This window comes from Barbatula barbatula (assembly GCF_947034865.1).
Source record: "Barbatula barbatula genome assembly, chromosome: 24".
Classification (NCBI taxonomy): domain Eukaryota; kingdom Metazoa; phylum Chordata; class Actinopteri; order Cypriniformes; family Nemacheilidae; genus Barbatula; species Barbatula barbatula.
The window spans coordinates 11,603,580-11,616,655 of NC_136787.1; the positions used below are offsets into that span (position 1 = coordinate 11,603,580).

At 39.8% G+C, this 13,076-nt stretch overlaps 1 protein-coding gene across 1 annotated transcript in view; it reads right to left on the reverse strand.

Annotated features, from left to right (window-relative positions):
• tiam1a (TIAM Rac1 associated GEF 1a) overlaps positions 1–13,076 on the reverse strand; it is a 42,386-nt gene that overhangs the window by 9,928 nt on the left and 19,382 nt on the right. Inside the window, exons 6-15 of the mRNA XM_079448098.1 lie at positions 12,001–12,225; positions 11,151–11,336; positions 9,641–9,787; positions 9,294–9,368; positions 7,918–8,088; positions 6,793–6,897; positions 6,041–6,122; positions 5,875–5,961; positions 4,197–4,409; positions 3,427–3,554 (exon numbers count right to left, since the gene is read on the reverse strand). Of these exons, the coding sequence (XP_079304224.1) occupies positions 3,427–3,554; positions 4,197–4,409; positions 5,875–5,961; positions 6,041–6,122; positions 6,793–6,897; positions 7,918–8,088; positions 9,294–9,368; positions 9,641–9,787; positions 11,151–11,336; positions 12,001–12,225 (1,419 nt within the window). The remainder of the gene's footprint in view (positions 1–3,426; positions 3,555–4,196; positions 4,410–5,874; positions 5,962–6,040; positions 6,123–6,792; positions 6,898–7,917; positions 8,089–9,293; positions 9,369–9,640; positions 9,788–11,150; positions 11,337–12,000; positions 12,226–13,076) is intronic.

A 13,076-nucleotide genomic window follows, 5' to 3' on the forward strand; every position in this document is an offset into this window, starting at 1 on the left:
ACGAGCCTTCACGACTGGCAAAATCTATAAGTTTCTTTTCAGATTAAGCCGAACGCAGGTTGGAACATGCATAAGAACATTGTGTGTGTCTTCGAAACCAACTGCTGATAAAAGAATCCCCTCCCACACGCACACCAAACTAAGCCTGATGAGAAAAGTCAATATTTAGACAGTTAACAGTCCAAATCCATGAACGTGCATTTATATTTCTCTAAAGAGTGACGACCTGAGGGCAGAGCTGCTCAGCCGACCGAACCTACTGTAAATTGTAAATAAATCTGTGAAGAAGTTTTCTGGTTCCGCATTCCCCATGAGGCCATGAAGCTGAAAAATAATGAAGCTCTACTGTCCTTTGTCTTCTAGGTTGTCTGTGTCCTCCGGCGACTCTCTCCATAATTTATCAGCGTTAAGCGATTTAAATCGATGTGCATAATCAAGCAATTAGAATGCAGAGCTGATTAAAGGAGATGTCCCCGTCTCTCACTCCCGCGCCTCAAAGCGTGCGAAGAAAAACAGAAGTGACGTGAGATAATAATGATAACCGGCCGTGTGATTAAACTGGAAAGAGAGAAGGAAAGAATATGAATCCCATCAATTATTGCCAAGCTGAATCAGCTTCTCTACGCCTGTCATTCTGTCAGGCCGACATACTGTAGAAACGTCTCTGCGGTACTAGACAAATCTTTCTACAGTGCTTTTAAGTTTATGCTTTTGGCAAAAAGCACTTGCAGTGCATTACAGCATATGTGTGTTTCTTGGGAATCAAACCATTAATATTTTCATTGCTAAAACAATGCTTGACCGATTGAGCTACGGGAAGATGATTCCTAAATGTGAGGAAATGGAAAGACGTGCTACTTATTGAGTACGTAGGTTTTTTACAGTGAAGAAACAAAAACTCTACGGTGACCGATTCCAGACCAATAAATATGTATAGTCGCAGGTTTCTTTCCTGTAGCCGGCATATTTCTCTCAATTATTAAATTACTTTCCTGCCATTAGGAGCCACCAGGCTCGATTAAGGGCCGCGTAAATGACTGATGGACAGATCCCTGACTAGACAGAAAGGAAATTTAGGGTTTGTGGTCCAACAAGAAGCAGCAGGCCAGAATTACAGTCTATCCACTTGAACTGGCACCTCAAGAAGATCAGTCGCGATGCGATCAAGAATACAACAAGGGTCCAAAATGAACACTGGGATTAAAAACTGGCTTTGGTATGAATTAAGGAGTTCATCAGCAGCGTTTCATGCATTTGCCAGACGCTTCTATCCGAGGCGACGTACACACTGTAGTGTATTCAAGGTCGACTGTACATTTTAACTGTAATTCCTGGGAATTTCATCCACAAACTTTACAGGCAATGTCATATTTCATTGTGATCTCTCAATGTATAAGTATTTTAAGAGGTAGATCATTTATACAATGTAGTTTGCATAGAAACGTTCTATTAGTCAATAAAAGCAACGCTAAGGCCCTTTCCCCTAACCCTGCCCCTTAACCTAACGTAACTTGCATAAAGACAAATCATACGGTTTAGCTTAAGGTCACTTTCCAAAAATGTCCTAAAATAAATCATTACTGGTGTGCATCTTGAGACAAAACAATGGCACTGACATATTTAATGATTTTTCAGGGCAAGTTATGTTCAGTCAAGACAGCTCAAATAGTCTGAGACTAGCCTTTAGCCTTGTCTGTGAAACCGGGCATAAAACTATAAAAAAACTGAAATAATAAATGTAACTTATATAGCAATATTAAAATAATGCAAAATCACATTGCAAAATAATTATACTGAAATGAATACAGTAAAATACAGTAAAACTGAAAACATTTTTTTTTTAACTTTTAAAACAAAAAACTTTTAAAATAAATATGTATTCAATTTGAATTCAAATTAATATGTAAAGCGCTTTTCACAGTTACACAGCTGCAAAGCAGCTTTATTATTACAAATAATAAAAAAATAATCTGAAATACAGCATCATGTCCAACGTAAAATATTTATAATCTCAAAATTGTCCTAATTTTGGCAGATGTAACGAAAAGTTCATTCTAATGCATGTGACCGTCCAAATACCAGTCACGTCTTTACTAACACAGTCCAGTAATGAAATTCGTCTGGGACAAAAGGGAAGTGAGAAAGACAAACAAACACAAGGTGATGGGATATGTCATTGCTGTGGGTGAATTATTAGGGCTAAATGTGTTACTACAACAGATGGTGTTGGAGAACAGGGGAGAGGGACTGTGGACGGCTGGCAGCCTCGGTGTGACAGACAAAGAGAGAGAGGACAAGAGGGCAAAGGAGGACAAGACATAAAGTCAATAACCATAGAAAGAACACAGACTATAGCAAGAAACCAAATCAGAGCAAAAGATTATGACGTGCACTGTTGTGGCAGACATGAATCAATTCCGCGAGTGCGCTGGGAAAACCATTGCTGACTCGATCAAATATGACAGAATCATCCGGTCAAATCGAAATTTCTAGATTTGAGCGCATGAGTTGGCTATGGGATTGGGGTTTGCTTATTAGCCCAGTTACCAATGAAAACTAGTTTTAGACGCTATATAAAATAATGAAGGTGACAAGCGTGACATCTGTCAGGATGTTCCTGATAATCCTAACAGTAGAGCGAAAGATGGAAATAGAATAACCATGTAAGGAAATGCGAACTTCAACTGTTGCTTGAGTATGTACACTGCATTCCATGCATGTAGTTAGTATGCAATATACAAATTGTCTGCATGTATGGAATTACCTACTTAATACGCATGCTTGTATTGTATGCAGTTTGTGGAGTTCCCAAAATGCAACACCCTCAAATGTACCATGTAGTTGCATACAAAAGTTTCAAATGCGGTTTTATGTACGTACAGTAAAAAATGTATCCTAATTGTGAACATGAACATATTTTAGATGTCAGCTAGAAATATAAAGGTTGTGTGTTGATAGATTGTATGCATCCTTGTATGAGGGGTTACACAGCCATCTCGGATTTCCTTGACCTCCATCAAACACAATAATATCATCTCAACATAATTTTCTGTGTGTGCCGCAAGATCCACAAGGCAACACAACCTGTCTCCCCATCTGCTGCAGTCTCCAAACTCTCCTCTTAAAAATCAAAGGTCACTTAGATCCCAAGACGAGAAGCTCTTAACCAGCCATCGCGTTCCTCTCGACCCCTGACCCGCACCATATCCTTCATATCATTAAAGTAAAGATCCTATATTTACACATTTCAAAACAATGCCAACAACAGCGTCGGAGGCGATGGAATGTAATTTCGTGTCTTAAAATGACACACTGACCCTGATAAGAAAGTTAGGTAACATGCCCTGTGATTCAAACCCCAGACAGACAGCTGGCAATTAAAGCAAAGCTTGTTTTGATTAGTCTTCATGGCAGGTGTTCTCTCACCTTGTGTGCTGAATCTATTTCGTCCTCCAGGCTGTTAGCAGGGCTCTCGGATGCTGGATGTACCCGGTCTTCTCCCGAGTCAGTCGGGCTGTGCAGCACCAAGCCAACACCTTCATCCAGGATGTCCTCTAAAGGGAGCAAAGGAGGCAGACATTCTGTTGACTCATGTTGGACTAAATGTGTATTTGTCCAATTGAGAAGCTCTGTAGAAAGAGAATGTCCCTCCCTCTAGCAACTAGCATTAATTAAAATGAGTTATGCACTGATATGTAAATTTTGGCCGATAACCAATAAGAAATTAGCATTGGAAGCCATTAACCGTTATACATGATCTAAATATTAATATAAAATTCCTCAAGACTGAAACAAAAGGCAAAAAATAACTTTTATTTGAAAACATTGACCAAAGAAAACAAAGTAACCAAATAGTTATTTTCCTACTGAAAACCATGTACCAAGCCTACTTTGCACTAGTTAAAGACTCTGAAGAGCATGCAGCTGAAGAAGTTTAACCAATTGAAATTATTTATGATTTATCGTCTCTAACATATCGGCCTAAATTGTTTTATCTAAATAAAAATAATCCTTAATTTATATTACCGCATCACAGTTTTTTTCCAAAATGAAAAAAACGCTTCTTTTATAAGGAATAAACATTGTTGGTTAGACTACACCATTATGGCTGTTTACAGTCAACTTAACTTTGTCCGAAACACAATGAAAATATGGAAATGAAGGGAAAAGAAAAACCCCAGCAGTGATGAGTTTACCATGGCTCTGTGAGAAGATGTCAGTGCGGAGATCCTGCGCCCCGTCTGATCGGCGGGGGGGATGCTGGCACAGCTGGTGTGGATCAGCAGTGGGCAGCGTGCTGACAGTGAGGGTAAGAGAGGGCAAAGAGAACGCTGCCTGCATGTCTGCCAGTTCCAATGCGCTCGCTGGCTTACTGTTCAGCTTCAGAATCTCATCATCTGCTCGCAGACCTGAACACACAAAGTCAAATAATAGTGTAGCTGTGTAGAATGTAGATCATTTACTTCACACACAGCCAGTGAACAGTACGCCATCAATTTCATAGATTTGTCTCAAACCCTTTTTTCTGGGAGGCTTTTCAAATTTGATGCAGTTAAAATGTTCATTTTTAATGTAAGACGTTATTTTTACAAGCATGTTTGGGAAATGGTTCATCTCTACTATTTAACGTTTAAAGCAGACTTGTAAATGTATTGTTCATAGCAAGACAGAAATTAAGAAAGATCATTGTTTGCTCCGCCTTACTGTTTGCTGTTTGCTCCGCCTTCCCAAATCACCTCAATCCCTGTTCCTTAATTATCAATTAACAACATCAGCTGCTCAATTAGATTCCAATAACTCAATGAACGCTTGTTAAGCAAGACTGTCACTTTAATGGATTATTGGCCCCTCGGGAGAACTGAATTTGTCCCTTCACTGCTTCTCAGCCTTTATAAAAGCTGAATGTACACATGCATGCGTGAACTCGCTGCCCGAAGTGTGACCCAGTTTTGCATGAACCAATGTCAGCTGCAATAAAAGCGTTTTATTGGATGGTTCTGCGCTGCCCCTGGCAATAGAGTGATGATGATTGTTGAGTGATGTCATCAACATGGGCCTCAAGTGCTTTGTGTCCAAACTGTCCTGATTTTGAGTATTTCCTCCAGTCGGCACGCTAGTGACCCTCTTTGTCTGTCTTTATCAGTTGTATGCATGTTTAATCCTTTTAGACAGCACATTGTCTTTATAACCCGACTTTTGATTTGTATTCAGGGTATTTTATTCAACATGGAGGGGACTAAACTTTACAAACTGAAAACTGTGGGTTTGTATGTACTTCCTGTCCCACGGTAAAATATATATAACTAGATTTATACCTTTTTATTAAAAGAAAAGGTTTATTTTATCCTACTTTATAATTATTTGTTTAGTTTTTATGTTGTATTTACAGTTTATGTTATTATATATTTGTTTATTTATTTTTCTTTTCTTTCCTTTTATTTATTTGTAATTTTAATCATGCAGGATAAGTTATGTAACCAAGTTTATTTCTTAGAGGTCTAGAACAAATCTGTTCCCATTGCTTATTATATAATGGTTAAGGTCCTGCTTGTTTTAGCAGAAACTTAGGATGTACTCATTTGTCAACGGAAATCACTATTGGTGTGTAATGGCATTAAATTGCATGATAATCCTTTGCTCATATGAGTGTGTTTTGAGAGATTTGGGTCAGTCATTGCTGCTCTCTGAATAACTACTGAACATTCCCCTGTTAATTTCTCAGCAGATTACCTGCTAGGTGAGCCATTTACAGTGTAGTTTGATGCATAAGATTTATATTTGAGCTTGGAACAGCTCCTAAACAGACGTAACTCCATAACCTCATACTGATCAACTGTAATAAAGAACAGATATCTGCTGAGTTCAGTCACCCACCTTTGGCGAACGCCAGACCCCCAGCTTTCACATCAGTGATATGAAGCTGCTGCCTACCGTCCTCCTCCACAACAGTCACTGAGAACCCTGCAGAATAGAGAAAGACTGATGTATATATGCAAAAGATAGATATACTTTTTAAATGATTCATAAATTTGACTTTTACCGTAACCAATTGCACAGGACTCATCTCTATCAAACTGGATGACTTTGGTTGTTTTGGCACATATTTCAATCTCTTTGTAGAGCTAAACAGAGAGAAAAGAAAAATGAATTGCACTCCATGGATGTACAGTAAATGTACAGTATAACTTCAAAAAGCGTTCACGTACATCGTGGAAGAAAAACAGCGCAATGTCTTGAAATTCAGGGCTTAAATACATATGCTAAAGAAGAATCAGCCTGTTCTCAAAGGAGCCTGAGACAAAACTGGGGCTTTGATCATTTCAGGGAGTATAAAAGCTAAAGACAGTCAAGTTCTGTTCATAGAGGGAGTGAAAAGAAGAGAGGAGACATGAAGGCACAAAGACCCTCCGAAAATAAGTTTAGTGTGTCATCGTAAAAGAACGACCATGCGTGAAAAAACCTGGCAGAGTAAATTCACTTTTGAGGTTACGTAGATGAAGATGTGGTTTTCCCTAGACCCCCCCCCCCCCCACACACACACATTCAGTACAGAAGAACTATTCAGAGTACATTATGCAGTACTTGCATCTTCTACATAATTCATAACATATGCACCGGTCCCAACACCATTGAATATTTTAGACTTACTTTAACCTACATCGCAAAACTTCTACATTCTCCACAACACCACAGAGTAATAAATTCAGCCCACACTGTGTCTCTGACCGCTAAGCGTTCTTAGCTGTCCAGCACACATTGTGGCCGCTGACAGGCTTTTTGCGTCAGACTCACCAGGTCACACAGGTCCTCTTCGGGTCTGGGAACGTACAACTGCACTTGATTGTCAACGAGGAACTTCAGCCGTAAATAGTGCTTGGATAGATCCAGTCCATGAGTCTAAGAGGTCAAACAATACACTGTCATATTAAAAAAACTGTAAAATCTATAAAGCAAGAAGCTAAGTGTGTTTTTAAGACTGCATGGATTATGCATTTCAAGTATGTGACAACTTTGTGTGTTCACCCTCAAAGATGGGGAAAGCAGTGGACATTCCCCATACGGGACCCCCCATAAGGACTTAAAAATAGAGGGGTAGTTTACATTAGTGTTGGCTTGACAGCTTTGATAAGAACATTCTAGAGCACTGTACAGTGTGACTACAGTTATGTGGACAGAAAACAGGCTACCATAGCCAGATGATAGCATAATATGACTACTCGGTTAGCAATAATCCACTGAAACGTTAGCGGTTAGACTTGGAGGCCTCCATGAAAACGGGTGTTCCCTCATTACACAAGTTCATGAGTAGGCTCTTGATAAATATCTAGAACTCAGCACGTTTTATGATTATGAGAAATGAGCTATGCGAGACATTAGCCATGGTTCACTGACGTGTAGTTCAGGTGTCACAATAATGTGATTTGATGCGACATAACGTAACCTGTTCACCATGAGACAATGAGAGGAATATATGGAATGATATTTGTTACGTGTCTTCACCTCAGGGCATGAGGACTATCCCGTTTAGAATTTAGCAGTTTGGTCTTTTGTTGGCAAGTTAAAGGTGCTGTATGTAATTTTTGGGAGGATCTATTGACAGAAATGCAATATAAAATACATAACTATGTCTTCAGATGTGCATAAAGACCTTACATAATGAAACCTTATGTTTTTATAAACATCGACATACACCACGGGTCCCCTAACATGGAATTCGTCATGTGGTTTCTACAGCAGCTCTAAACAAACAAACAAACAGCACTACAGAGTGGGTTTTGTAAATACGTTATCTCCTTCCGTAAAGAAGCAAAAACATGAAGACATCTTTTTCTGTGTCAGCCTCCCTTGTGCTTTGAATTCGCAACCTCACCACTATATGCCGCTAAATTTCATACACTGGACCATTAAGACACTTACCCTGCACATGGCTTCCAGCGCCTCCATGGCAGTCATTCCCGTCTGTATTATCGACAACATGGGTCTATCATCAGGTAAAGACACCCAGGATGGTCTGAGGTAGTCCGGAACCCAAACTTCACTGTCCGTCTTGTGTGGGGGTAGGCTTTTGACCGAACCATCTTGGTCCTTCTGCCAATTCAAAGAAATAAAACCGTTTAACAATATGCATATAATAGTGAAAGGCTTGCATTAACTGTTTCACAACCATGTGACAGCTTTCAGATTGCAACTAAATGCTTATAATAAAATGCTAAATGTTTTTATCCATCAGGAAATGGTTGAGGCATAAAAAGTGGGCGTTACATACCAGAAAAGACCTAAATGCAAGACCCTGCCCACTTTAAAGGACCAGAATTGGAAAGCTTAAGGTCAAGGTTAACATTCTCAACATATCCCAAGAGTACCACAAGCTTTCTTTTCAAAGACAACTTTGATTTCATGTTGACTTTAAAGTTAATCCCAAAACACATGGGAGCGTTTTTTATTCCCGTTTAAAGCAAAGCCTCTTGATGATCTGTTAAACATCATATGCAAATTAGCCGTGGTGTCACTTTATGTGCTGATGTGTCTGTAATTCAGTCTTATCATACTTTAGCAGGGCTGTCTGAATCGATGCGTTACCCAAACATCAACCCGCTGTGCAACGAGATGACATCTAATCTAAAACAACTAATTAACTCTGCGCCATAGAAATGTGGAAGGCCCCAATGCCTCTGTCTGGCGGGTGATCGATGGGCTGACATATACCGGCTGGTCTGTGAATGGCAGGTTGCATTGTAGGGCTCTCGGGGTCCCCGGTGCTCTTTAGTCTGTCAGTGGGTCTGGCTGGCTCTCAGCGACGGCATGCTGCCTGCCTCAGATAGCTTATCCCCCACTATCGAGTGACAGCCTAACACCCTCCCCTTACCACTCAACAATCTGCCCACAGCGTGGCTATGATGGTGGTCCCCCATCACGGAGAGACAGCAGGCCCACACATGATGAGGAAAAGTGGACGAGCAAGAAAGTGGGTCAGAGGGACCCCTCACATGCTGGAAAACACATGCGGGCGATACATTAAACTTTCCAACATTCTGCTCAAATGCAAAAGCTCAAACTCGCACACATGCACCCCTCCCAAAACACACACCATCTGCCTTCTCTTCTGGGTTTTAAGGGATGTGCCGGGCAGACGAGGGGTCCTCCAAGCTCAACTTGGGTCTCTAACTTTTTAGAGGTCCCATCGGGGTCCCGCACAGACCTAACCTTTGAGTCCTTATAATCTCTGCCTTTTACAGCATTCTATTTTACTATTTAATGCAAAGCATGTTGGGAGGTAATAGTGTGGCTCTCACCGGATTCTCCTTTACAGCATCCTCAAACATGTGCTCGATACTCCTCGGAACCGAATCTTCGCCCTCCACAAACACCTGCGGTTGAGACAAAACCGCTGGTTAGAAATTAAATTGATGTTTTTATTAGAATTCAGATTGAGGATTGAGGAGCACTGTGTTGTGAGGAGAATAATCTGTTATGGTCAGATGCTATGAACAAGCCACAGTTGTGAGCGCAGAACTATGTAAAAAAAGCTATTTTAAATGCTTTCTTTATTGAAAAATTGCTAATTGTTTAATAAATAAACAGGAAAACATATAATCTGACTGTTAGAGATTTAGGTAGCAGATGTCTAGCAGATGTGAACCTGGTTGATGCTGGGTCTGCCTTTGGTTTTCTTTTTCGAGGTAGTGTCCAGACCCCACAGAGAAGAAAAGCGGCTCTTTCGTTTACTGGATGAACGAGACAGACCCTGTGTGCGTCTCCGAATGCCACCATCCGTTCTCGCTGCCACCTGCGCAACAAACACAATTAAAGTACTTCCATAAACATCCGAGACGGCTTGAACAACATGTGATGATGGATTTGAAGCATTTCGCATTTGTTCATATGGAATGGGGGATTCTTAACAGAATGGGTTACCACACAATAAAAATGTGGTCATTATGTTGTTCTAAAAACGACACTGTTAGGAAAGATCCATCGGAATAAGAAAATATGGCCTTTCTTTGCCTTAAGGTCTCAGATTGATGTCAGTTATGGAAAGAATTTCACACTCATTTCAATAGCAGCATTCACATGAACCGCCATAGCGAGATGATGTTCTTCAGCCGTTCACACTCGCGAACACAAAATCACACTGACACACTTTCTGGGTTTATAAACATCAGTGCAGTTGCACAGAAGTAGAATAGGATATGCTGAGTAAAACCGAACACTTAATGGAAGTGTCCGAAACAGTGTACGGGATTTGTGGTACAGTGTGTAAGAAGAAACAATCTGTGTGTTTTTTAAGGAAGGAGGAAAGAATAAGACTTAAAAACTTTACAATAGGAACATATGGTACGGATTTGGCACACCGATTTTAAAAAGATGCTTACATGGCAAAACACAAAATGAAAATCCTTTCATAATTTACCCACTCTCATCTCATTACAAATCTGTATGACTTTCTTTCTTCTGAAGAACACAAAAGAAGATATTTTTAAAGATTGTTGGCAACCAAACAACAACAATTACTTCCATTGTATGGACACAGAACCACCAACAAATTTTTCAAAATATCTTTTGTGACTGACAGAATAAAGAGTCATATACAGGTTTTGAATGACATGAGGATATATAAAAGTTTATTTTTGGGTGAACTATACCTTCAAGTATGAAAATCACCGCTTTAGTGCCGTTGATGAATAATGCTGCCTATTTCATCATTTAAAAGGTTTCTTTCAAAGTCGGTTTCGTTTTCAAGAAACTTGACTTATGCAATCAGAAGGGAGTTGCTTTTCTATGCCTCTGTGTGACATTTTGATGTGACAGTTTTGGTTGGAGGCATTTCTTGTCTACGTATTAAGACATTCTGCACATTCTGCGTTGGACCACAGGAATGACAAAACACAATGATGTCGGCATGTTTTGTTACACAGCTTCTGCTGGGACCTGGGTCACGAACAAGCTGCCAGGCAGCTCACGGGCCTTTTGTGGATTAAAATAAAGTGCATGTTAACTAAATGTACTTAAATATGTAAACGAAAGTGGGAATGTTGCAAGCACAGTATAGTGTTGTCATATGTGTAAAGATATGCAAGGAATAAAAACAAAAGAAAATGCATGCGTACAGTGTGATGTTGAGGGTAGACTATTGTGTGTGTATTTCATACCAGGGCATGGAAGGATGATACTGAAAAAATTCCCAGACGACCCATGGAAAGCTTGGTAGGGCGGGAAGCAACTGCGAGTAGGCGTTTGGGATTTGGAAGCTCGCCGCCCTGCAGGCTGGACAGGTAACAGCGGTACCGAAACAGATCCATATGAAACTGCTCCAAATTCTGCTCCCAGAGGAATATCTGAAAGTTATAAAGTGTTTTAAAGTTAAAAAAAAATTATAATATAAAAATGATCTCATTGCTCTATGTTGTCAATAGTTGAATGTGCTCTGCACTTCATGTTTTCTGTGTTTGCACACTGCTGAGAGGCCTTAAGCTGCTAACTATGAGCATGTGGGAAGTGTTTTTAATACGGCTTCGTACTGAAGGAGGATGCTGGTATATATCATTAGTCAGCAGCCCTCCTCCAAGCCGGCATGACCTGAGTCTATTCAAAGACTATGGAGGAGTATATGCCCACCTCCACTCCAACAGAGAGCTACACAACACATACAGTCATGCAATTATACATTAATACGCACATTTATCTTTTATAAACTATTACATCTATACAGATAAAAGGTCACCTCTAATGCACACATTATCTTATCCACACAACATAAAAATAAATCCCACAGAAAACCGAAACAATTATTAGATTATCTATAAATTTGCATGTAATTGTGGAAACCAAAACCACAATTATTAATGTGCCCTAGTTAGCAAAGCAAGCTGCAGTTAAAGGATCATTTCTGAAGGGTGTAGCCAACAAGGGAAGAAAACAAGTGAAAGTTAATAGGTTAAAAAAAACTTATACACAGATTTGTGATTTATGACGGTGGGATCCACGCTTATAAAGTCATACCTGTTCCAGAATAGTCTTCCTCTTTTTGGCATCTGTGACAGAAGAGACTTGCATTTCACCCATCTTCTTCATTTTTTCATCCATGTCGATCTTTTGTTCTAACTTCTTGATCTCGCATCGCAGCAGTCGTACCGTGTCATCGCGGTGGTGCTGGCGGGCGACGGCCGCAGCGCAGGCTGAGTGAATGGCGGTTATCCAGTTTTCCAACTCCGTTTGACCTGAAGTCTGAAAACAAGTGAATACAAAACATCACCAATAGCTCCTGCTTACTGACATGACAAAAAGGGACAAACTAGGACTGAATAACACCAATGGTAGTAATACCACAGATGACAGAATCCTTGAACTGTCACTTTAAGTTTGAAGTCAGTCTTAAAATCAAGGCAGCATATAAACAAAAGTTGAAAAGATCTTCAAAGAACGACTTTGCAGGTTGGTGTATCAAAAAGGGTGCCAAAGCACAAAATGAAAGATAAAAAAGGACAATGTTTATTATGCAATTTCTCTATATGTAGCATAGACTTTGTTTAAAGCCGTTACTGAAAAATGATCTGCTCAATATATTTTCTAGCCTAGAGTCAACCAGTTAGTACATCCCTCTTGGACCAAAAACAATGTTATTTGATAAAGCTCCGTGTGGTCTACTGTATCAGTTGTGCCAGCCAAATAATAAATGCACAGAGCCTCCCATATATATTAAGTTATATAAGCAATATAATGCTTATATAACGTAATACAATGTTCTTCCATCACAAAAAGCAATATATTTTTTAACCATATGCCAAAGTGATTTGACTGTCTATCAAATCTAGTTCACAAGGTTCTCTTTACAAATGTCACCTGGTGAGCAGGATGTTGTCCCCTATCACCGGATAAAATATCACACGGAATTGCATTCAACACTGGACTGTGAGAATCCAATTGCGACGATTCTAAATCTGGATCCAGAAATAGTACCTCAAAAGTACAAAGTACCAAATTTATAAATATCTGTACCTAAATGGTACATACAGTACAAGTACATTCTGAAATTGCACCATCGCAATGACAGTGTTTCACCAACAGTACTCAAACGC